Raw genomic sequence first — 25800 nt, 5'->3', positions numbered from 1 at the left:
TGCGTGATTCCGTGTCAGCTGTTACATTTTTTGCTAATATTCTGTACGTACAAGTGTAACAATGAAACGTTAAACTTGATTATCGGTACTCGAAAGATCCCGCGGTTCTCATTAGCGAAAACACTTCGAGAAAGTGACGTGAATGTGTCTGAATAGAGAAAGTACAGACTGCTGAGAACAAGTCGGCTTGAAACGAAAGCACCAACCATATACACATTTTTAAAGCTGAATATTTAATGCCACGTATAATTATATGACACGGATTGATGATAAATCTTGAACATTAACTATTTTGCTGTTTAGAATGCGTTGCGATTTCTTTCAAAATTGTAAAAGAAAAACGAATGTATTAGGTATGGTAAAGAATTAAGTGGTAACGAGGTCGACTTTTATAGGTATATCATGTTAAAGATCTCTAAAATAACTAGACCTATTCTAATTAATTTTTCATTGTTACAAGCATAGACGTTTTTATGATACAAGCCGTATTATTCTGCATGTAGCAACACTTTATTCATCAAATACAGAATTTGAGAAGGTGGACGAAATCGACAGACTTCAAATCTATTTTGTATGCAAATAAATAAAATAAAATTGTATCTACGATTTCGAACCTGCTTTCCTCGCAAGACAATAATACAAATGTCTGTTTGCAGGTATGGGCTTATCTTGAATATGTGTTCCAAGTTTATCAGGAATTTCACGGTTTTATAAGCTACTTTTTACATCGAACTTATTTGACTAAATTATACGAACAAAAACGAAAGCCCGCGGCGCTAGGCGCGTTCCTACTTGAAGATTGATAAATACTTAAAGTAAGCTGTTCTATTCAATGTTAAACATCGGAAGTTGACATCGTAAAGTTGAATAATTTGATCCGCGACTCACGGCCACGATCTCGAGGTCGGAGAAAAAACGTAAACAAACTTTCGAACTTGTTCATCGGTAGAATATTGTATTGTGCACCAGGTGCCGATTCCACCTGCACGCTTTTTTGTAGGAACCGTAGATATTTTCGGGGCAAAAAGTAACCGAAATCAAATCGTCTATCCTTCTTCATAAGTTAAAGACGCATCGATTAAAGTCAATTGCTTCTAACAAAGTTAAGTCCAAGTTACGAAGTCATAAGATAAGCTTAACTGGAAGAAAAACTTAAAAGGGATCTAATTGCTTCAGTACCTTAACGTAAAGGAATCTTATATGAGCTTGAAAAATGACAGATGTTTAAATCAAAACAAACAGACAGAACGATTTGTAAAGATATTATGAGAAATTATTTTGATGAAATAAGGTATTTCCGAATCGCATAACGATTAATTCCACACCATTAACAAATTAGCATTTCATTTGAAAGTGCATTTATAATTAGATGCAAGTTGATTTCGAACTATCTAAATTCTTACCGGACTTGTTTTAATATAATCTCTCGTAATTCGTAACACATCAAAACTTGTTTTGATCCATAGTTTTTGGGCACTGGATATCCTAAAATAATATTGCCTATAAGTAGGTACTACATAATTTGTATGTGAAATATTTTGGCAAGCATAGAAACTTTCTTGGGCATGGTTGTATAAGCTAGGTTTAGACTGATAGCTGGCTATACCTAGCTACAAATATGGATTGTAAGGAAGTCCTTACAGCATTGGCAAACAAAACCCTAACTCGATCTGCTTGAATTATATCTATATCCACCTTGGTTGGTCTACTACAGGCTCTCATTGATGCGGTTGCTTTGGGGAAAAAATGCTTATCTTTGTCATCAGTTCATACCTTACTTAAGAAGAAAAATTTAACAATAATTTCATACTTAATTACTACCTATCTACACTCTACTTATACTACATACCCTAATGTGAATATAAATGGTTGATAGCTTCCGTAATTTTTTCAGCACCCAGTCAGTCATGTCATCACGGAATCGATTGCTATAAATGGCCAAAAATATAGTTTACGCTCGAAGGGTTCCCACGCCCTTTTTCAGTCCAACAATGAGTATTCTAGGCGCGGTGCCCGACGGAATATCCTACCATATAAGGTGCGAATACCATGTGACAGCCGGCAGAGCGAACAAGACTTCACACGTCGATGCGCTCGGGAAGATAGGAAACTAGCTTGCTCAGCTCATTATGAGCGTCATCTTGAACAAGACGCAATGTAAAGACGCTATTAGATTTGACTAGGGATGTTACTGACGCCTGCGGTAACCGAAAGATCCGGATATCTAAGAAATAACCGGATCCAACATAAGGGTCGTGATCTCCAATTACTTAGTATTGGTAGATAAGTATAGTGTCTGTCAGACAGTAGTAAAATAAATTCGGTTCAAAATATTACCTGGAGTCGCTAAATTCATAGAAGTTACATATTTTTAAATCATTACCTACTCTAAGCATTTTGGATCCATACGAATTACTAGAACAGTAGCATCTTGGTAAGAGTAAAGTAAGGTATGTGATGAGTATATGTTATTTTATATGATTTCATAAATGAATCAAATAAAAGATTGAGATATCGATCTTAAACTATTTGTTTGCCATTTTACTTTTTCAAACATTCTTACTTGTTTCTAGATCCGAATTCTCTTATTTCTAACAACCCTAATGTAGACGAACGGAATCTGTTTAATTTGATAATTTTTGCCAACTCTCTCCCGCTCAACGTCTTTGTACAGACGAGAGCGAGCCAAAAGATGTATTCAAAACTAGTGAACAGACAGAAATATGTAATGTGTGGTCTTAATTAAGACAATTAAATTGTATGATCCCATTATTTACAATACAGCGAACAAGAGATACATAGGGTCATTGTGCTCATGAAATCTTTAAATTGAAAGCAAAAACAACATAGCCAAGATCATATCTGTAGCTATCAATTTATTTTACGACGTAATTAAAAGAATTTGAACAAAATTCATTATGTATCCCTAAATATATCCAGAAGATCAATAAACAAAGTTAAATAGATACAAATAGCTCCATCTAAAAATAAAAGTATTTCGGATAGTTTAATTATAAATCATAGATTAGTTACCAATAGCAGTTTTACCATAATTCCAGCGCTGCTTAGCCAGCTGCTGCTTCTGTTGTGGAGCAAAAGTTGACAAATGGGCTATAAAGTAAACGCACTCGAGTCTATTAAACCATAATCTCTACCTGCGAATACTCATTAAAAACTAATAACAAGGCCTTATTATTAAAAGCCGCTACAATATGCGGCCATCTGCCAACAGTGCCAACACAGACCAACATTATGGCACCAGTGTTCTCGTTTTCCATAAAAAGCGAGTATCTCCTTGCACGCCTTGTTTGGTCAGACACTGCCTCGATGCGGTTTTAACCATAATTGCACCAATGTTTGCGTTGCAATTAATCTGTGTTTAACTATAGATAGCCTATATTTAGAAGTTATAATAAGGTAATGAATCTATCCTGTAACTTGACCACGATTATGATTTTAATGTACGATTTAATAGATGTAAAGTTGTCACATGATTATTTACTTTGTTTCAGGTGGCAGCGTCTGAAAATGGCTGAGCTAATAATAACTTCAGATAGTCCACGCCAAACTTCTAGTCCGCTCGGAAATTGTTGCGAGCAAGAGTAGTTCTGTAATTTGCTATGGCGACGCGATACATTTCTATATTCAGAGCGGGATAGCAGTCTTACGCAGACTATTCTTGAGTGATTTTCTAAATACTTACAGTATAATGACAACTTCCCGTAAGTTCTATGTTTTCATTAAATGTAGTTCCTACACGTAATCTAGTACCAATATGCCCAAGATACAACTTAATTATGTCGTCCAAGCCGAATACCCAATACATATTGTACTGCAATTAAAAAATAGCTCTGAAATTTAATAAAAAAAATACCCCACTCTACAATTTTATTTGTTCTGTGTTAAGTGTATATATATGCTTAGTGTCATACACAAGTCTAAAGTGTAGATTCCCAGATGCATTTATTATAAATACAATCACGTTCCTGACTTCATTGTTTAAGACGAATAATCTTAATTATAATATTGGCATGTTAAATCCTTATATATTTAGGGTTTGAAAAGTACTGGATACATATTGGATATTAATTCTTTCAAAAATAAAGAACATTATATTGCGTACCATCGTGTATACAGATAATTTATTGTCCATTATGTGCGTCTAAATGGGCCTGAGTCGCGTCACTGTAATGGTTATAATATAATACCCATTTGGTAATTTGGTATATTACACGGCTTCTGGATAATAGCAGGTTGGAGATACACATAGGTACTTAAATGTAAATAAAAATACGTAATAATTATAGTTTAAAAACTAAAATGCACGCTAAAATCGCACAAGGAAAATCGTTAATCCTGATTCCTGACTATCCTGATGAGGAGAATAGGATAAAATTATATTATTATAATTTATAATCGAGTCTTGTCATCGGTTCTTGTTAATTATTCAAAATTTTAAATTAATCGGACCGTTCTATGTGGGTAAAAATCTACGTCAGTAGGATAATATATCTATGGTAAAAATTGAGTTCAAAGATTCCGTTAAATAAATAATACAGGTCAAGCCAATAAAAGCGTGGTAATATTGGTCGCAACTCTTTTTTGATATCCTACTCGTGTGGTCACATCAATGCGATATGAGATAGCACATTTTTGTTTACATATCGTTTAAGTACATATAATTAACCTTTACCCAAACATAATACCTATAATTATATTGAAAATGGTAGAACCCTCTTTGGTTCAACTCCGCCGGCACCCAGCCACTCCTATTTCTGCCTTTTAACAGGAGTGATAACCACTGCTGTGTTCTGGTATAAAGGGTGGTGAAGGAGGTATGTCCGATTCGGGGACATAAGTTCCGATATTATCGGAACTTAGTCCTCAGGGACAAGTAACGCATCTGTTGTCAATTATAACAATCTAATCTTAAGTGGGACTACCCATGTGCCATATTAAGAATGTGTTTTCATCAACCAATACAAAATGCATTTAATTATATTATGTAAGTACTAAATTTTAATATCTTTTCTGAAATCAGTGGTAACTAACTAATTAGTTACCTACATTTTTACCTACGGCAGTATAAATCTATTCTAAATTGTTTTAAATATTATAATTATTTTTGTACGATAGTACAAGTATTAAAATACTGTTTTAAAAAAAGGTTTTTAACATAACACGTTACGTATAGAGCCATCTGTTGAGTAACTTAATAGGATGAGAAATGTATGGTAAGCACGGGTGGTGAGGCAGCATAACTCGCATCCTGAACATCTAGTACGGTGACTACTAGCGACATCTATCTAGAAAAGAAACAATCATGTACGTAAAACAATGTTGCTAGTAACAAATTGAAAAATCTTCACTTTTGTCACTGACGTCACTGTGGTTTTTAATATTGTGGTGTACCTATCTATTTTATTTTAATTCTCAATGAATATATAACTATAATGATAATATATGATACTATGAATATATATATATCAGTGAATGAATAAATACTTCTACGCAAAAAATAAAAAAGCACTATCATATACAAAGTAAACCTTACATTCATATAAATTATGATGTTAGATATGTTCAACTCTAAATTGAAAAAGACGCATAGGTTGAATTAATATAACTTCTTATTCTTAAATTATTTAAATTTTTTGTGTTTGTCTTAAAAGAACAAGGACAAGTTTAGTGTTTCAACACTAAAAAAATATAAAATAATAAACAGCTGTGTGTCAAAGTAGAATCTGTCAATAACTTCTGTCGAACTACGTTTTTGTCACGATTTTGTAATACACTATTTGTAGAGTTTCATTATCAAACAGTAACATTTTGTGGGCAGATGACTTTTGGAAAAGACACCACATTAAACTGGACCTCTTTTATTGGAAGCAATGGAAATAATTTTCTCAGAAACATGACAGAAAATAGGTACACTTTCGTCCACATTGAGAACTCTAGTCATTAAAGTTATGGTTAAATGCACAAAATATGTTCCAATATCTATTCGTCTGTTGTATACATTATATTTATTTCAGAAAAAGATTGAGAGAAGATGACTCGTGTGAATTCATGCCGCTCTCAAAGCGAATTAACAATTTGCATATAAATAATAATCTCTCGAACTCCACACCGCAATCTCCAGAATCTAGTCATTTAAACATGAATAATGGAATAACCGTCGAAAATGGTAATCCGTCGTCAAGTTCATCATCCGATCCAGGAAGAAGACTAAGTTACGACCCTGGCGTTACGTCGTCACAAAGCACGTACTTCTACGAAAACAAACTTTTGTTTGAGTTGCATTTAGAAAGAATACAAAGATCAGGCCAACAGTATCCTTATTAATTTTAAGAATTTAAGATGTGTCAGTATTGCGTAAATTGTGTTGTGTACCTAATGCTATGCCTATTAGTTTGTAACTTATTGAAATAAAAATATTTAACATATTTCTATGAAGTTTTAATAATTAGTTTTTGTATAATATCATAAATAGTTGTTAAAAATCACAAATGCTAGATAGATAGCTAAAAAGTAGTAAAAAGATAATTTAGAAATAGTAGACTTGTATCAATGAATGGACAAATATGAGTAAACGTGAAAGAACGTAATGAATTGTGCGCCACCTGGTGATAAATTGTGTAAACGCCAAAACAGTAATGGCGGATTCCATTTGTTGTACAGAGAACAGTGCTGTTTAGTGTTTACAAGGTTTTTGTGAAATAAATTTAGTGACCGAAGCCATCATAGAGTGAAAATTAACAAGTTCTTGAAGAGAGGAAAATTAATGATCGGAGGTATGTGAAAGATTTGTGTTTTTGTGTATCGTGAGAAAATCCGTGACCCTATTTCCGTGTAACGGTACGTGTTGTACTGTTAGACGGGGCGCGTGGCCGTCCCTGAATGCTATCGCGAGAGTGCCGCGCGAGAGGGCCGCACAACCCCTCCTCTCGCTATTTTCCTGGCGGTGGTGGAAGGAGTCGGGAGCGGGAGTGATTTGGTGTCGTATCGTATCAAAAGCATATGGAGGGGATCCCGCATCTTGGTGGGGATGCGTACGGCCGCGCTGATGGACGGTGAGCCGGCCAGGAGGTAGGGGTGAACAACCTTCGGCCTTCGTACGTGTATGTTCCGCCCACGGCCATGTGGCCTATAAACAAAAACATGAATTATAATACTATATTGTAAAATATCGCGTAATTGCGTAACTTTAATTTCTTACAAACGGCCATTTTTGTGGCTATTTCTTTGTGCCCATTCTATTTGGCCTTGCAACAAACTTGCAATGTTAAATTAGTACGAGCATAATACTATATCAATGAATGGTATTTTTGAACAACCTTGATTACGCACTTATCTTTTATGTTCATACTTCAAATGACCAATTCATATTCAACTTATCTATGTAGTAGGAATATAGTACCGCTGCTAAGCACTAGAGTTAAAATTATTCAGGTCATCCCTTTCACTTAACAACTACTAACGTCAATTAGCGCGTGGTACTTACGACTATTTATACTAATAACAATGTATATTATCAGCAGGTATCTACCTAAATTATATTTTTGTTCAGGCTGATATATATTCTCTTCAAGCTTCTGATGCCTAGGGTAGGCATCGCTTGGTACCATACCGCCCATATGATTTCCTAAAAAATATTGTGCGCACATTGCAAATAAAATAGAGAATTAATGGTGCCGAAGCGTGTAGCATGTAACAAGATGATTACCCAACGAGCCTGCTTCCTACATTTAGTGAACCACGACCACACCTCAGCGTGTGTCTTGTGAAAGTACGCGAAGAGAAAGTGTGATCCTCAGTCTCACAGAGCTAACGCCAGCACACATACACTGGAATCAAGCGCGTATACCAACTCGCCGGTCGACTATCGAGCCTGCATAAAAAACTTTCTTTAACCCACTTTCTTATTAGTAGTCGCGATCATCTTTCGCCTCTCACCGCTGGTGAATTAATTCAGTGTTGTGTCGCGTTTGGTGGCCGGCAGTGGTATGTGCCCTACCATTGTGGTCCCAGTGTAGTCCCGTGCGTGTGGCGCCGCGGTGGTGGGATCGAGGGACGTGGGGATAGCGCGGGTGGTTCGTGAATGACTCAAGTGGGACAGTGGTATTATTATCTTTTTCCCGCCTCGGCGGCCGCCAGGCGCTGGCTGGATCATGTGTGATATGCAGAAAATGCCCACCAGAGATGATGCATCTTGGTACGAGAATGTACCTTTAATGTTAAGTTCTATAACTTGTTCCCTTACTGATTTCACTTTTCATGTATGGACGAAGGAAATAATTTCTACATTATAAAAGTCAACATAAGTTAACGTGATGACTTCAAAGTATATAAGGTGCAATTTACTCTACCGAGACATATCTTCAATATTAATCTCAACAGCTTGTAGCAATATTAATTTCACTTTCCTACCAATAGTCCATAGATCATATTTTATCTACAAACACTAATACTAAATAAATGAGTTTCATAATAGTAAGATTACTATACAGATGTAAAGAAAAGTATTTTAGTATACATTTTATATTACAGAAAAGGAAAAATATAGAAACACTAATATGTAATTGCGACATGTAACTAGGTTTCCGTTACTAACACTCAGTCTTATGCAATAGGCGTTTGACTACTTTCATCATTGTCTTAGAATAATTCACACAACTTTTCCTTTTTCTTGCAGATAATTTAACTCCTTAGCTACACCATATTTTCCTCTTAGATCTACATAGGATAATCATTATGTTAACATTGAATCATTATTCATCATTTTAATGTATTCAAATAACATTATGTCCATTATTTTTCTATAACGTCCTAAACTTCCTTATCAGATTTGGGTCAATGGAACATTTACACAAATATAAGAAGCTATAAAAATTTAAGTAATATTTATTTCATTGCAGTGACGAGGATTCCGAGATGAACTTTGCTGCAGCTTTCTCAGCGGTGAACGCTGGAGGCACCCACTTTGTCACCACCGGGGGACAGATACCGGTCACCAAGATCCAACAGAATGTGGCCAATAATGGAGGACTTCAGCAGGTCAAAAGATATAACATATTTTGGATTGTCAATTATTGAGTTGTTCGTGATTAAAATGTACTATAGATGAAGATTTTTACTAATTGTTTCAGAAATATTTTTAGTTTGTTACATACATTATTATCATCATAATCTACCTGTTACTATTCTATCCTTGGGTATAATTCTCCTTTTAGAATGAGAAGGATTTAGGTCACAGTCCACCTTGCTGGCACTTGGCATTAGCAGTCATCACACATGTTTGAGAACTCCCAGGAATTCCCAGACATGTCAGTTTAAACAATGTTTTCATATACAGTGTAATCACATAGCAAATACAATTTAATTTCTGACATACACACAACTTGGAAAAGTCCATGATTTCTCAAATACCCCACCTAAATTTATCCTATAATCTATTCTGATCACATCTATTTTATTTTACATGTGACTTCTATATTATGAGGGCCTAATAACCATGAGTATACCTGTCGTATGGTCACCATATGCAAAACAATACTATTTATTTTGAAAATTGTATGTCTGTTTCTATTATTTTTTTTTGTGTCATAAGTTAACTTTCACTATGTGATGTCAGATTTGAATATCTAACAAATTTTCAAGAAACTTATATATAGAATTAGGCAATGATGTCATGCTATCCTCATACCGCACTTAAAGTACTTACTTACTTAGAAACTTTTACTTTCATTTCGATATAAAATGTCGTTGTTAAACCATTACTGTTGTGAAGGAAAACATCGTGAGGAATCCAACGTACTTGAATGGTTATAAAAAAGTTCTCAAACAAGTTTAAAGTGTATGAATCTGCACTCATCTACATACTTGAATGGTTAAAAAAAGTACTGTTATAGAAATTTTAGATCTTTACCAACTGACAGGCGACCCTATCCAAAGGGAGAATTATGGGTTGGCCATAAGATAAATAAGAAGTGAAATCTTAAGTGGTAGTGCGAAAAAAGCTCTGCCTCTCATTCGGGGGTACGAGGTTCAAATTTCAAGCATCTCTCGTTTTTTAAATTTATGTGAACATTAGAAATTAATTATTACTAGTTACGAAGGAAAAAATTGTGAGGAAACCTACACGTCTGAGTGTTCGGAAGAAAAAATCTCAAGTGTGTGTGAAGGGTCGCACTTGGCCCGCTTGTTGGATTACGGCCTCAAACCCCTCATTCTGAGAGGAGACAAGGTACAAAGCAGTAATGTTTGACGACGTCGAGAAAAATAATACAATAACTTCACAGGTGGTGGGTATGGTGGGCGGGATGGGTATGGGCGAGGGCGTGCAGTTCGTGCGCGCCATAGACGGCAGCACCGCGCTGCAGGCCGCGCCGCAGCTCATCTCCGTGCCCATCGCGTTGCAAGGACACAAGCCTGGTGAGTACACTGTCATAACAGAGGGGCTTTTATTATAACCCCTTTATTGAAATTTGGAAGGTCATGAAAAACACTATCACTATGAAAATATAAGTTCTTTCGTAAAACTGCTGCAATAAAGTTAGGAGAGTCACAAATAACACTTACTACGAAGGTAGTAGAATAGTAGAATCTTCTATTACTTATATGGCGCAAAGGCAATCGAGAGTATAATGTGCGGAACGTTCTAGGTTCAATCCCTGGACAGACATCTAAATGATTGATACCGGGATTTAAATGATGAATGGATGATCTACCTTTCATAGGCTTAGTTATTTGCGTGTCCATGGCAACCGTCTTCTTCTTCTTGTCATGGAGTAATTTGGAGTTATGGGTGGAGTAAGTCTAAATTTGTTTTTTATTTTTTCCAGGTGACCCACAACCAACAGTGCAGATCCAGGTGTTGAGTCCAAACTTAACGCTGCAGCAACAGCAGCCCAAGTACCAGATGCAAATACCTATACAGGGCTTCCAACAAGGTACACACTAATAATCCAATGTATTTTGAAAAAAAAAAACTTGTAACTTTTAATATCGGTTGACTTCTTACATTTCTTCCACTATTCTGATTTTGAATTTGTACATAGAAATTGTGCCCATACATAAATAAAAATGATAACAATCCATTTGAAGCAATGTGTTTACAGACATACCATGTTCCGCTATCTTTTTTAGTGCCTTTAGAACCTTTATTGCCATAGTCATATTTTAAAATATGTACATTTCATAAGGTTTTTACATAATAAATTTATTTAATTGTAACATTTCTGTTACAGGCGCAGTTTTGACAGTGGCGTATTCACCAGATGGGAACGAAACTGGTGGCATCCAATTACTGGGAAACTCATTACCTGAAGGTAAATGTTTTTCATGTAATGATACAACAAATAGGTACACAAATAGTCCATCAGATATGAAATACTCACTGCCGTTCATAAACATTTGTAATCAATACCAGAGCATTAGTCCTACCAAAGGTTAGATACATATGCAATGTTGCCCCTGAGGATTAAGCTAGAATGCCTCATATGCCTGTGCTTAAAACTACTGTTATAGAGCCCCCAAAACAGTACCATAAGGTATTCTCATATCTTCAAATGAAATAATTTAGCAATTTTTACAATTTAAAAAAGTTATGTCTGAAAACTAAATTATGAGAAAAGTACAAGCAAAACATAACAAGTGTGGCACAGATAGTCATATCCACCGCATGATTACAAAAACGAAAGTGAATGAATGAATGAATGAAGTGAATATGCAATATTATCATCACCATCATTAATCCATTATTGTACCACTGCTGGGCACGGGTCTCCTCTCACAATGAGAAGGATTAGGCCATAGTCCACCTCGCTGGCCTAGTGCGTATTGGTAGCCTTCACATACCTTTGAGATTTTTTTTATGAATCTCAGGTATGCAGGTTTCCTCACGATGTTTTCCTTGGCCGTTTTAGCAAGTGATAATTAATTTCTTTTATGCATATAGTTTCGAAAAATCACAGGTGCCTGGGATTTGAACCTCGGACCCCTCGATCGAGAGGCCGAGTTTTTTGAGAACTAGGCTATCACTGCCACTGCAATGCAATATTATACATATATTTTATATAGAATTGAACTGAACTAAATTGAATTGAATACAAAATTGAATGAATGATGTCCGACGTGAATATGCATTTAAGACAAGTACATTTAGAAATGTTCCTTTAAAAAGTTATTTTACATATTTAATGAAATTTTGTACACATTCAGGTACATTCAGGATGAGACCAGGTGAATCAAGGTTTTACTTACTTTCTGTCAATGTGTTAACCTAGCTAGTTGTACTGAGCACTCGCAATCCATACATTGTTTGGTAACATTTTGGTATTCATCATTTCATGCACCAAGTTTATGATTATATGAAACAACAGATTCTGTAGATTGTTCTAGGTGACTTAGTTCATGTATTGATAATATCAAAAGTTTGTACATATATGTTGTGGTTTGATTATTTGAAATTGATTATCAGTTTTAGAAATTGTGTTAGATATTTTTCTTTTAAATATTGATTAAGAAAATCATAAAATTAAGGAATTCTAATAGGAAAGGAACGGAACGGAACGGAAGGAAAGGAACTTTCTTTAATATAAATTAAAGAAAAAGTTACATTCTTAATGCTTGTTGTCTCAGATACAAGAATTATATATAAAAAAATCCAGCACATCTATTTTTTTAATAATAGTGTGTTCTATATACCAATTCCATTTGTCATCACCATAACATACTGCATTCTTTCATAAAGGCACCCAATAGTTTGTGTTAAAGTAATGTATTGTGTATGTACATACCATTATGTGTCGTTTGTTTTTAAATCATTGTTTTGTTTATTGCCAGATGTGGTAAGTAACATTGTAAATAGTTTTTGGTCTTACTTAAGTTAGTATAATTTATTACAGCAGTCTGTTAAACAACACGTAGTAAAGACAAAATTAAAAAAAAAAACACAATTTATAAATTGTAATATACAGGGTGAATTTTTCAAATAGGCCTTCAGGGCTAAATCCTAAACCTTATAGTTTCGGATTTGGCCCTGAAGGCCCGTATGAAAAATTAACTGTATATAGATTTTAATGGTCAGTTCGGAATAATCATCATTGAAATAGTGCTACCATGAAGGTGCAAACCTTTCTGGGGTTAATCCATAAGGGCGATCTCTGAAAAAAAATAATTTAGTTTTCATCTGGGTCTGTCATCTATGTACTATTTTGTTTTGTGTGTGTGCACTTTATATTCACAATACCTAATCTGGTCAAATATGTGGGGTTGTATGAAAAATGCAACAATACCTAATCATATGGATATCTTAATTGTTTTATCCTTGATTGTACAGGTTTGCAAATGGTGACAGCGTTACCCCAGGAGATGCAGCTCGTGCACCAGCAAGAAAACAAGGAGCAAGTGCAACAGGCGTTACAACACCAGGTGAGTGCAGAAATTGGGCTTAGTTTCCTACCCGCAAATATCGTAGGAAATTACTATGGGATTTAATTTGGGATATGGGTATTAACAAATCGAATGTTTATTCAGATATTGCGAAATTGCATGCGAAGTTGTTCCTTAGTAGATATTCTAAGTTCGTGATACACGTATTACATATAGATCTCTTGATCATTTAGCCAGGCGTGGTGAACTCAAAACTTTTCTGTCTAGATTTACAGCAGTCAATGGGCATCAGACTAGACTGTAATGGAAGAGTTGGACGGCTAACCTCTATTTATTCGTATAGTCAAATCATGCTACAAACTGGACATCTGACATGAACATCCTTATCAACCCCTGATAATAGTCCTAACTGAGGTTTGTTACAGAAGCATTGCTATCCCCGAATACTAAGTTCGAACGCCCCGGATACCTGTGTCTCCCTTACCACACCGTACTACGCTCTTTCCTCACATTTTGACAAGCTTGTCCAATTCCGCAGATATTAATAACGCCGAACCATCAGATAGTGATCAAAGGACCGGATGACTCGAAGGCGCTCAACAACAACACTAGCAGCGACAACAACAACGCCGCCGAGATCATCATTAAGGAGGAGTGCGACGAAATGACCAATGATGACGTAAGTCAATGACACTTTATCTTATGTTTAGATTAGGTTAGGTTAGATTTTTTTTTCAGAAGGGACGATAAGGCTACCTGATGAAAAGTGTCACCGTCGCCTGAAGCCTATGGATCTTTACAACAGATCCAATGCATCGCCGGCTTTGAAATATAGCCCTTTTTGCATAAAAAAGGTTTTAAGACATAAATAATTGCTTAGGTTAAGTTTGGTTAGAGTCCTACGCTATTTAGATGTGAAATTACCAAAGATAAAAACATGATAATCTTGTGTGGCCCAAGTTTCAGTTTTATCCACAATGATGGGGAATTGCCTAAATATTCTTTATAAAGTTTTTAAAATGTTGGCAGTGACCAACTTTCAGACAAAATTTCAACCTTTCAAGCATATTTATTCAAATTCAAATTCAATTCATTTATTGCAGGATAAGGTGGTAGACACGCGTGAAATACATAATTTTTGTGCTCCTATCATAACCCAAAGGGTATGCAAATATGTCATAAGTATATAAATTACATAAATTCTAATTAAAATTAACCTAAATTATTTAAATTAAAACAGGACAAAGCATACAATAATAACATTAAATCTTCATATTAAACTAATAATTATACAATAAAATTGCATGTCAGAACTAATAAAAAATATTTTCTTGTAATGGCCTATACTCAAAACAGACAAGATAAATACTAAATGCGAATTATTTTAAAATTACTAAGAAACACCTCATTATGTTTAAACATTTTTAATATACATGTATAATGTGTATGAAATTTTGCAGGAGAGTTCACAAGGGACGGAAGAAGGCGGGGACACTGTGTATTTGCAATTGCCCCACTCGTCAGAGGACCTTGGCAAATATCTCTCCACGCTACCACCTCAAGTAAGTATCCATACTAACATTATAATGCGAATGTGACTTTTGTGCCTTTGTTATGCTTCCAGCCCTTAACTACATAGTCGATTGTCATGAAATCGTGTACACACGTTGTTACAGGTTCAGAAAGGAACATAGGGTATCTTTTATGGATCTATGTATAAAATTATTAATTTTATTTCACTGCTGCATGTCGTAACTCGTAACTGATAAGCGTCCAGACCAAGATTTGGATTTATATAAAATACTAGCTGACCCGGCAAACGTTGTGTTGCCATATAAATAATAAAATGTTAAGAATGAACAACCCTTACAACTTAGGGTTATGAAAAATAGATAGTAGCCGATTCTCAGACCTACTGAATATGCATATAAAATTTGGTGAAAAACGGTAAAGCCGTTTCGTAGGAGTATGGTAACTAACATTGTGACACGAGAATTTTATATATAAGATTTCCTAAAAAAATATCTAGCTTATCATAAAATTATTTGTCTCGCAGCAAATGCAGCAGCTGCCGCTGTCACTGCGACAGTTTCTGAGGCTGAATCCCATCGAGGGGAAGAAGTCGGACCCCGGGATCACCTTGGAAGTCACTTGTGACGACGAAAAGAAGGAGACCTTCACTGTTGAGGATGGTGTGGATTTTTTTTTTTTTTTTATATAATTTGGGATTAGCAGATGAGTATGCAGACCACCCCTCCAGAACCCTCTCCAGAATAGCTTCGTGTGTTTAACACGTAGTGGTCAATACTGCTGTTATTAGGCACAAATATAATATAGTATGTATAACTTTAAAAATCACAGATGTCTGCTTAGGATCGATCCTAGGTCGAGTTTCTAACCACTTGGCTGTCACCGCTGTATATTACTGCTGCAAAGAATCTTATAACATTCTAAAGTAGAGCGCCAAACTGCTAGTCCGCTCCGAATATAGAAACGAGTCGCGTCGCAGTAGCAAATTGTAGATATTAGCGGGAGGAAGACAGTGCGGGACCACCCCGGCACCCTCCGTTGCCCGCTCTCGCCCACGGGTACATAGCTGCGTTAGTGTGCCCTTACGTTACGGAGTACATGCTAACTAAACCTGCGCGCAACAACATCAGAGTGGACTAGAAGTTTGGCGCGGACTATAAAGCGGTATGCATTCCAGACGGCTCCCTCCGGATACAGAGCAAGAAGAAGAAGAAGTACAAGAAGAAGCCGTCGAAGCCCGCGCGGCCGAAGCCCGGCCAGGTGGTGATCGCGACCGCGGCGGACGGCACCGCCATCTACTGCTGCCCGGAGTGCCAGATGGCGTATCCGGAGAAGGAGCAGCTGGAGCTACATCTGAGCGTGCACAAGATCGAGAGGAGGTTCATCTGTGGCGTCTGTGGTGCTGGGTGAGTGATTGATTGCGATTAATTATATGTAAAAAAATATGGTATTTTTAAAAAAGAGTAATATTTTTTATGGAGAAAAACAAATCCGCCGAGTTTCTAACCAGATTTTCTCAGTTGAGGTCGCGTTTCAATCCGGAAGTAGTTTAAGAAAAAATATTGTAACTGACAATTTGTAGGTAAGTGCAACTGTAGGCCTATACAAAATAAATATATTTCATTTCATTTTACAATGTGGATTTTGTAATAATTTTCTATATTCGTAGTACTTGGATTTTTTTCTGTTTCGGGTGCTATGGATACATACGAATACACACATAGAACCATAACAGAAATTTAACTTCATCATACAGACATCTTTCTGGTCGGGGACTGAAGACGTTATGGTGACCGGTCCGCCCCGTTGGTCGTCATTTTATCCGTCAAAGGATGAATTTGCCGTCTTATGTGTAGGACAATTTTGCCGCTCGGTTTTTTGATGTCCGCCCGAGGGCAGATTTGACTGGCGTGCAACTCATGATCAGGGTGTTAATGAAATTAGTTGTATGCTCCCCGTATAGATTATAAATTTAATTTGCAGAGTTTGATTTCTTGATGCACTATTTTAATAAACAAAAATCTCTTGTAGAAAGTTAAGAAGCCAAAAAAATAATAATTAAAGATGCCAATTAGTCTTTTTTTAAGTATAATGTAGCCAATGTCATTACAAGAATTTGTTGCAGTCGAGTAGGTAAAGGTTCTAATAATGTAATTATAATTTCCAGGTTGAAACGCAAGGAGCACCTCGAGCGGCACAAGCTCGGCCACAACCCGGAGCGGCCGTTCGTGTGCGGCGTGTGCCGGAAGGGCTTCAAGCGGCGAGAGCACCTCAACCTGCACACCGTCATACACTCGGGCGTCAAGACCGAGATGTGCGGGGAGTGCGGGAAGGGTACGTGCCGTGTTCACATGCATGATGCATATTGGATACTGGAGGTCCACACGCAAGGATCGCCTAGAGCGACCGACATAAGCTCGGCCACAACCTGGAACGTCCGTTACTTAAATAACCTGTTTGTAAAACCCATGGCGTGTTGTAAATTGGCACACAACTTGCATATTAATGTGAAAAAATGATTTATATGCACGTAAGGACTATTTATATGCACGTAAGGACTAAGTGTGTATTTGTCTACGTGTGTCCATGGCACCCACGACACAGGGAATCCTAGTGTGGGGCTGTGAGTGTAGAAAGCGTTAAAACAAACAAAGGAGTTATATTTTTTTGGAATGTTTAAAATTTCAATATGTCCCCACACATGCTATTCAAGTTATTCCAAACCAAACAGAAAAATAAAAATGATATACAACACGACTCGTAGTGTTACACATACCTAAGATTTTTTATGCAAGAATTGCAAAATTACTAGGCACCATCGCATTGTCAATTCTTTGCATGTTTGTAAAAATTCAGTCGTGTCATCTTTTCGCAAACGCCCCAAAAGAATTATAGTTTCAAAAAACTTTACTCGTAGCTCCGTACTCGTGGGTACGATGACTCGATGGCAAGTTGTAAACGTCACCTTTGATCTCAGGTTTCTACCGCAAGGACCACCTGCGCAAGCACACGCGCTCGCACGAGAGCAAGCGCGCGCGCGGCGACGCGGCGGAGGAGCGGCCGCTGGCCCCCGCCCCCGCCCCCGCCCCGCAGCAGCCCGCCGCCGCCGCGCCGCCGCAGCAGCAGCACCACGCCATCCTGCCCGAGATCACCATACACGTAAGTCGCACACACGCGCACACACACGCACGCACACACACACACACACACACACACACACACACACCTCACGCGCGCACATAAGCAGGCGTATACACGCATGAAACCGCATATACGCCATTGCACAGAAACATACTTAAACTTAACTCATGTTTAGTCGGCGCCAAACTTCTAGTCCACTCTGAAGTTGAACGTAAGGGCACACTCACGCAGCCATGTACCCGCGAGAGTGGGCAGCGAACAGGTGTCGGCGGTATCCCGGGCTGTATCTTCCCGCTAATATCTGCAATTTTCTGTTGCGACGCGACTCGTTTCTATATTCGGAGCGGACTAGCACTTTGGCTCGGACTATACATACTTACATATACACAAACACATAACCGCACTTAAATACGTGCACATACACATTCGCATAGACGCACTAAACGAGAGAAAGAGCTAAGTAGAAGGGAGAGAGAGAGAAAGACGCGTACACGTACAAATAGAGAAAAAGGGGACTAAAGAGAAAACAAGAGATTAAGAAGAAAAGAGGGAAGAATGGAATGACTCAGAAGGAGAGAGAGAGAGGGAGAGAGAAAAGAAGCTACAAGCTAGGATAAATACGAACGAACGAAGAGATAAATACGAACAAACAGACACATACATAAATGGTCTCAGTATTTCTATTACATGAAAAAATAATGTCGGTATGTCTGTACAAGTAATTAAGAATAACATTTTTGTGAACAGGTGCCGACGAGCGCGAACATGCAGGTGCCGGTGCAGATCAACATCCCGCAGCATGTGGTCTCCTCACTACAGCAAGCGCATGCGCAGGCGCAGGTTGGTGTTCATTTACGAATAATAAAATAAAAAATAAGACAATTATGTCCATTATATTTAAAAATATCATAATTTTTAAGTCACTATAACATTTATTTTTGGTTTACATCAAGTTTGTTGTGTAGCATTGTTTATATTCTACTTTAAAGTTGATTCATTACTGATTTACCTTAGACATTCTTACCATACTCTTTAAATGAGAAAATAGCTACCAAGGGTTCCGTTATTGTCAAAATAAAGCAATGGTAGATTACTACTACATATAGAAGTTTTTTTTATAATATAGGAGTGGCAGACGAGCATGCAGTCCACCTGATGGTAAGTGGCTACTGCCGCCCATGGAAATCTGTGATCAACCCCAGATAGGATTGGATATTCCTACCTGAGATCGGCCACAGATGCGCCGCTACCCCTGAGGACTAAGCTGGAACGCCTCGGAAAAGTATGTCTCCCTTACCCACACCCTTAAAACCAGAACACAGCAGCGCCTGTTATTAGGTAGAAATAGGTGTGGCGGTGGTGCCGCCGGAGTCGTACCACAGAGGGTTCTACCACCTTCAAATAGTCCTCAGGGGTAGTGGCGCATCTGTGGCCAACCTTAGATAGGCATATCTAATTCTATTTGGCGTTGATTACAGATGTCCACGGGCGGCAGGAGCCACTTACCATCAGGTGGACTGCATGCTCGTCTGCTACTCTTATATTATATATATATAAAAAAAAAAAACAATAGACAAGTTTTTAAGCTATTGAATTGTATCTCAAAGTACATTTGATTGTTTTCGTAGCAACATATTACACGGTATTATAATAAGGTATTACAAGGTGTTATAGTATGTAATGTTGCCGGTGTGGCAGGCGGCGGCGGCGGCGGCGGCGGAGGTGTCGGCGGGCGAGGCGCAGGCGCAGCTGGACGCGCTGCTGGCGCAGCACTCGTGACCCGCGCACGCGCCGCTACACTACATATTGTGAGTACACAGTATACATGACTTCAGAGCGGACTAGTTTGGCGCGGACTATACCTCTTATAACGAAGGTCAGATAAATGTATTCTCGACGATTAAAAAAAGGTTTAAAATAATGAGATTTCCACTATTCAAAAACTTTTGGTAGGTATAAAGAAAGATTTGTGACTGCAGTGCTATTTTTTTTTTTATTAAAAGATAATTAAGACGAGTGTAGTGACTAGAAACTGAACTATAACTTAAATTATATGTTTGTCATCAGGTATCTTTAACTTAATATTTTTTTACTACGGGGCATAGGTGTCTTTTCACAATGAAAATAATTTAAGTCATAGATCACGTCAAAGCAAAGCTCGAATTTGATATTCACCTTTAAGAGTTTATTTGAAAATCTCTTAAGCATTTAGGTTTTCTAGCGATATTTTATTTTACCCTTAAAACAAGAGATATAAGCCAAATGTTACATACATATAAATATATATATTTTAATTTAATTGCACACAAATTTACAATTATATTTGTTTCAGATGACGATATAATATGATGTAATTTAAAAGGAGAACCCTAACGTAAGGACAGCATAAAGAAGACTGCAACATATCGATAGTAAGGTGACAATCACAGTTACACAGCGAGATAAGTGGTCTGTACATAACATGTGAAGACATCACAAATATATCGCACCCTTAGGATCACAGTGACGTCAATGCAAAAAACATTTGTGTACAAAAAGATTACAACAAGTTGCCACTTGACACTAGGACCAAAATGTGTACTCCGGTTGTGTTCCCTCGGAGATCACGGATTTCTGCAACAAGCGTGGAGCGGAAGAAGGAATGCCGGGAGAAATGCGTCTCTCTTAATATACTAAATCCCCGATTCCCCTTCCACTGTCTTCCCGTCTTACAATAGCATGCTATTCTTACGAACTAAACGCATCTGCATCGAACTAGTGATTTACTACAATTGCCTACTTTTGCGCGATTAACATGAGAAGTACGTAAACAATACGTGCCGAAATGCATACGATTAAAACGATTATTATTGGCCATTTGCTCGCGCGTCGCGGGATGTATGGATGTAAGGTTTGCACTTACGTCGTTGTTATTCTGAAGGTGTGATGTATCTTTAGTTGTATTTATACGTAGTTAGTGTAGTATACTGTCTTTACTTGTTGTATTGGTAGTTTGTTTAATTCGATGTTTTTTTTTGTTTTGTTGCTTTTATGCAAGTTCCAAACTTGCAATTGACGATGCCACTTAACGTTTTAAAACGTGAATCGCGTCACCCGTTTGAGGGAAGATGTATCGAATAGAAAGGTGGACGACAAAGCCTCTCATGTTGTGATAAGTTAAGTGGAATGTTTTCTATGAGCGGCTTAAGCCGATTATGCATTGCTACCTGTGTATAATTGTCTAAAATACTTAAACTATCAACTAGTGTATGACGTCATCACGTTTTGTGAAAAACAACAACATTTGTTTGTTTTGTGAACATTGACAGTTTTTGACAAGTACAGGAGAGTAGGATGTGACATCACAACTATTGTAATTATGTGTTACAAGGTATTGAAAACTATACAAGTGTGAAATAATTATTGTACATACATTGTCTATTGCTCTCTCACATCTACGTGAGTGTGACTGTGTGAATTTAGATACTTTTGTGTCTGTATGTCTTGATAACTACTCTGATATGGTGTGATCACTGTTTGTATGGCTACGTGCAAAAAACCGGCGCTTTTTACACCCATAGCTCAACAAAACTATGATAGTACTAAGGTTACCTGTGTCGTGGATGCCATGAACACATATAACATACGTAACGCATATGTAACTGTACATACTCAAGCCTGGAACAGAGATCTATATTCATCATTTAGTTCAGGCTGGTCGAGAATTGCCTCTGAAACCTACTGTTGTTAGACCGGTATAACCTTTCGGTTCAAGTCAAGTTGGCTAGGCAAATGGGTCGTGTGAAGATGGACAAAAAAAGCGACACAAAATAGAATTTTACTAAAGAAGACTATTCATGCATGGCCCTCATGGAAGAAACATCAGTTAAATGGATTGGTCATATTACGTGGCACACTTGTTGCTAATTGTACTAGAAATATATTCCATATTTGACCTTGAATTAGAAAAAAAATAGGTAAGTTTACGGAACCAAAGTTGTAACAAGGAATGCTTACTTAAATAAAATCGTTATACATCAAATAAATTGATCAATTTATTAATTTATACATATCGAGTTTTGTAAATAAATAAACTCATAGATGGCGACACACAGCCATTCCTACTTATTGTGCTAAATATCACAATGTTTTCTTTAGTATATATTTTTTTCTATATAATATGTATCATGTATATTGGTTACTTGTAACAAAATACACTTTATCATTATAATATGTAAATTGTGATTCCAAAACTTTAATTTTATTAGTATAATCTGATTCAAGGAACGCAATCTTAAATAATTATTACGTGAGACGTCCATGTATGATTTTTCTTTACTTGTCTTACTATGGAAGCAAATTCTTAATATTTCCTTTAAACTACTATAAAATTGTACAAGTAAAGAAATCCATAATATAAAAGTATAGACTGATGTGAATATCTTCCAAATCTAATTATATTAGTATAAATTGCACTAACGATATTAATTTGAGTTATGTTAAGTTTGAAACGCTACCTAAAACAGATTAAGGCTTAGAACTCACGGAACAGTTACACGCGGGATCAGAAATAGGTGAATTTAATGCATTTCATGACTCCCATGAATCGCTGCATAGGCGGCCAATTTCACAAAGTTTCACGAAATGTTTGAAAAAAAATGTTGTTAAGGATCTTAATTAAATAATTAGTCACATGTGTAAGACTTTTTAAATGAAATGTATTACTCAATTTGGAGCCATATGCCATACCGCACTTCGTGTCAGTTGTGTGCCTGCCTTATTTCTTGCCTTACATATCCCTACTACACCCATTACATCACAATATTTTAGTGCAAGATCATTTTACATCACTCATGTGTAATGATTTGCAACTAAAGCAGGATTTATTAAAATGACAATAATAAAATTGAACACATAAATTCGTGAAAGCTTCATAGAAATTTGGTACTTTCACACTTTTGAACTAATTTACGTGAAAGTTATTTAAACAAAATGAGTAAGAGAGGTTATGAATTTTGATGGTGAAAGTGAATAAAGCATTAATAGATATAGTGGTAAGTTCTATTAAACTACTGAAATCTTGTACGAAATTATAATTATACTATATCAATTAAATTATATGAGCAAATTATATCCATTCTGCTCTGTGATTCAAACGATTTTGTAATGAAAAGCAATGTAATATAATTAGGTAGATATATAAATAGTTGTGATTTTTTTAATTCACCCAACAAAGCCGTCCCCAAAATGATAAATGAGAATCGGAAGCAATAATTATACATAAATAACTAAAATAAATGAACACATGAATCAATTTTGTAAATGTATCATTTGCTTTGTTAATAGTACACTGTTAGGAAAATGTTTTTATCCGTTTCCAAAATGATATCCTTGGTTCAACTAATAGTACTCTTAAAGTTCAATAAAATTATGCATATAATTGTTATAACGATAATGTAAGCTACAATAAAAAATATTTATATGTAAAAAGACGTACCTAAAATTTTATATTATTCCATCATTTACTTTGCTTGTATATCTTATTCTCTGGCGGGCGCTTTACGAGAAACTCGTATGCGATTATTATCGTATAGGTACGTATACCCGGTAGCCGGAAACAGTCTTTGTTACTAATCAATATCATATGTATAATCATGGCATGTATTTAGTCGTAATATATCTCTATAGTACAGTAACTACGCAGTAGGTACCAACCCATAGTACGTATTGTACTGACAATTCATGTAAGGATTCTTCAAACTGCGCGTTTTAATAAACAGCATGACGCCCGCCGATTAGTTCGTTCAGCGGCGAGCTGGGAAACTTGGGAGCTGCGTTGCTGCAGTCGACCGTTTTGTTTCGTGTTTTAGTCGAAAACTGGTCGCCTAATGCGTACAAGCCCTAAACGAGTTCTTTGACTAAGTACCTATACTCGCGTCGTATCTCTATTTTGATCTTACACTTAAAATGAACAAGAATTGTAACTCTCTATTCCTTTGCATGAAGTTTGACTTACAAATTCTTGTAATCCAGAAATACATTGTAAATATCATTATTTACTGTGATATGTATACCATTTCTTTATTTATTGTTGATATTGGATAAGTTTTGTACTTCGACTAATATTATATGCGACTATATTCTATGAGAGCGTCGCACGTTGGTATATATTTTCTTCGACTTGACAAACGCAGTTTTTGGACTGCAGTTGACGCGCCACAAATACGCTCGGTCTGTAATCACCCTTACACATTGACAATGTAGTGGAGACAATTTGCATGTCTTTTTCTATCTTTCACCGTATGTGCCTAATTTATTGAAGAACGCACTGGTAGGTACATATTTATATTACACTGATTTTTACACAGTCAAAGCAAATAGATCAGTTGTAAAATTAAAATTTCTTATCCGGTGATATTAGAAAATTAAATAAAGCTTAAAAAAATTACCTACAACTAATGAAACACGCACAAATACGGTATAGAATCATCTTATACACAACGTACCAATTAGTAATCATAACATTTTATTGGTCACTTATCTATAATTAGTCGGATTAAAGTGGTCATTTATTATTAAGTATTGTACTTTAAAAGTACTTCATAATTGGTCATGACGAATGTCGCGTGTCGCAACACATTATCATTAAGTGGTCGTCCTGCGTGTTTGTCTGCGCTTTCTACGTCGCGTAATGTTGACGCTCGTCTCGAAAGCTCTCCATAGTTCCATACAATCTTGTGGACGCGTCACTGTGTGTCATCTCACGCAATCGCATACCTTTAGGCTTATAACTCACGGAACGTTTTTCTTCCACCTACGCGCGCGAACGCAAAATATGTATGTTTTTTCGTCTTATAAAACGTGTAGAATATGTAGATAAAAGTTAATTGTCATTTTCTAAACAAAAGACCAAAGCTATTTCGCGCCTGCGCGCGAAGACAGAAGAAAAACGCTACGTAAACTCTTGTAAAAGCTGCCCCAGTACTAGTTGCTGTACTAGCGTCCCCCACTGCCATTATGACGATAATATGAGTTATTATTCGCTTATAACTTTACATTACGTATTCGTTCTCTTACGTTCGAGCGGATATTATTTGTCGATACATAGACGTAATATATTGCGCATAAACCTAACTTTCCATCACAAGATATTTACAATGTAAGCTTTAACGTAGCCGTAGATTGATTTCGAATTATATTTTTGTAATTAGATTTAAGTTTATTTAATTTAATTTTAGTAATAATTTCCCACTTGTGCTATACTGTAGCTTATATTTTGCGCATAGTTTATCCTATTCTCATTCATAAAATAGATTTTAGACCCACTACTATTTCTTTGTACCTGTCGCTTTTAATTTTCAAAACTCTTACTTGGTTAAATGAAATAGGTTTTGGAACCAGAGATTTTATTAGAAAGGGAAGGGAAGGGTAGTGAAGTGACATTTATTCAAACCTCACATATCATTCATCATGTGTACTTGCTCACCCCAACCACCCCTCACGTACGCGAACAGCCCCTTTCTATTCTGGCCCTTTGAAAGAACCTTCGTATTTATTGAAGAACTATATTAATTAAACAAGTTATTTTATTTTTTCATCAAAGTAACAAAATTACCCTAAAAATGCATTGTTTGCTTTTTAATTCATATTCGTCATTTAGCTTTGTGATTTTGTATGATTTTTAAAATGTTATACACATTTAACATCATCGTCTAAGGTGCTCCTATTTTTAGTAATATCGATTTTCTTTTTTTT

General features: G+C 36.4%; 2 protein-coding genes and 1 long non-coding RNA gene across 7 annotated transcripts; 2 read left to right on the top strand and 1 right to left on the bottom strand.

The window, feature by feature from the left end:
• Positions 1-5794: 5794 nt before the first annotated feature.
• Positions 5795-6446, top strand: LOC140744480 (uncharacterized). Its single transcript, XM_073076090.1, has 2 exons — positions 5795-5928; positions 6036-6446. Exons 1-2 carry the CDS (start codon positions 5840-5842, stop codon positions 6343-6345), a joined length of 399 nt encoding a protein of 132 aa, XP_072932191.1. The 5' UTR covers positions 5795-5839; the 3' UTR covers positions 6346-6446.
• LOC140744481 (uncharacterized) lies at positions 5864-7868 on the bottom strand. Its single transcript, XR_012102550.1, has 2 exons — positions 7727-7868; positions 5864-7147 (listed from the first exon to the last, which is right to left on the bottom strand). It is a non-coding gene; the product is annotated as an uncharacterized LOC140744481 (long non-coding RNA).
• Positions 6652-20766, top strand: LOC140744475 (uncharacterized). 5 transcript variants are annotated; one of them, XM_073076084.1, is made up of 16 exons: positions 6652-6794; positions 8919-9057; positions 10302-10434; positions 10845-10952; positions 11250-11330; positions 13343-13434; positions 13934-14074; positions 14499-14558; positions 14856-14957; positions 15452-15587; positions 16103-16331; positions 17093-17259; positions 17903-18084; positions 18814-18906; positions 19765-19874; positions 20399-20766. In XM_073076084.1, the coding sequence occupies exons 2-15, from the start codon at positions 8935-8937 to the stop codon at positions 19843-19845; spliced, it is 1728 nt and encodes a 575-aa protein (XP_072932185.1). In that variant the 5' UTR covers positions 6652-6794; positions 8919-8934; the 3' UTR covers positions 19846-19874; positions 20399-20766. The 5 variants fall into 5 exon arrangements, with proteins under 5 accessions (XP_072932185.1, XP_072932181.1, XP_072932183.1 ...); XM_073076080.1 differs by having other exon boundaries at positions 6652-7073; XM_073076082.1 differs by having other exon boundaries at positions 6652-7089.
• Positions 20767-25800: the final 5034 nt, after the last annotated feature.

Source organism: Epargyreus clarus, unplaced genomic scaffold, assembly GCF_041222505.1.
Source record: "Epargyreus clarus isolate Ecla_fem2 unplaced genomic scaffold, WU_Ecla_fem_2.2 ptg000008l, whole genome shotgun sequence".
In the NCBI taxonomy this organism is placed as follows: domain Eukaryota; kingdom Metazoa; phylum Arthropoda; class Insecta; order Lepidoptera; family Hesperiidae; genus Epargyreus; species Epargyreus clarus.
Note: the sequence above shows the minus strand (reverse complement) of the source record. Positions and strands in the feature narration are given on the sequence as shown.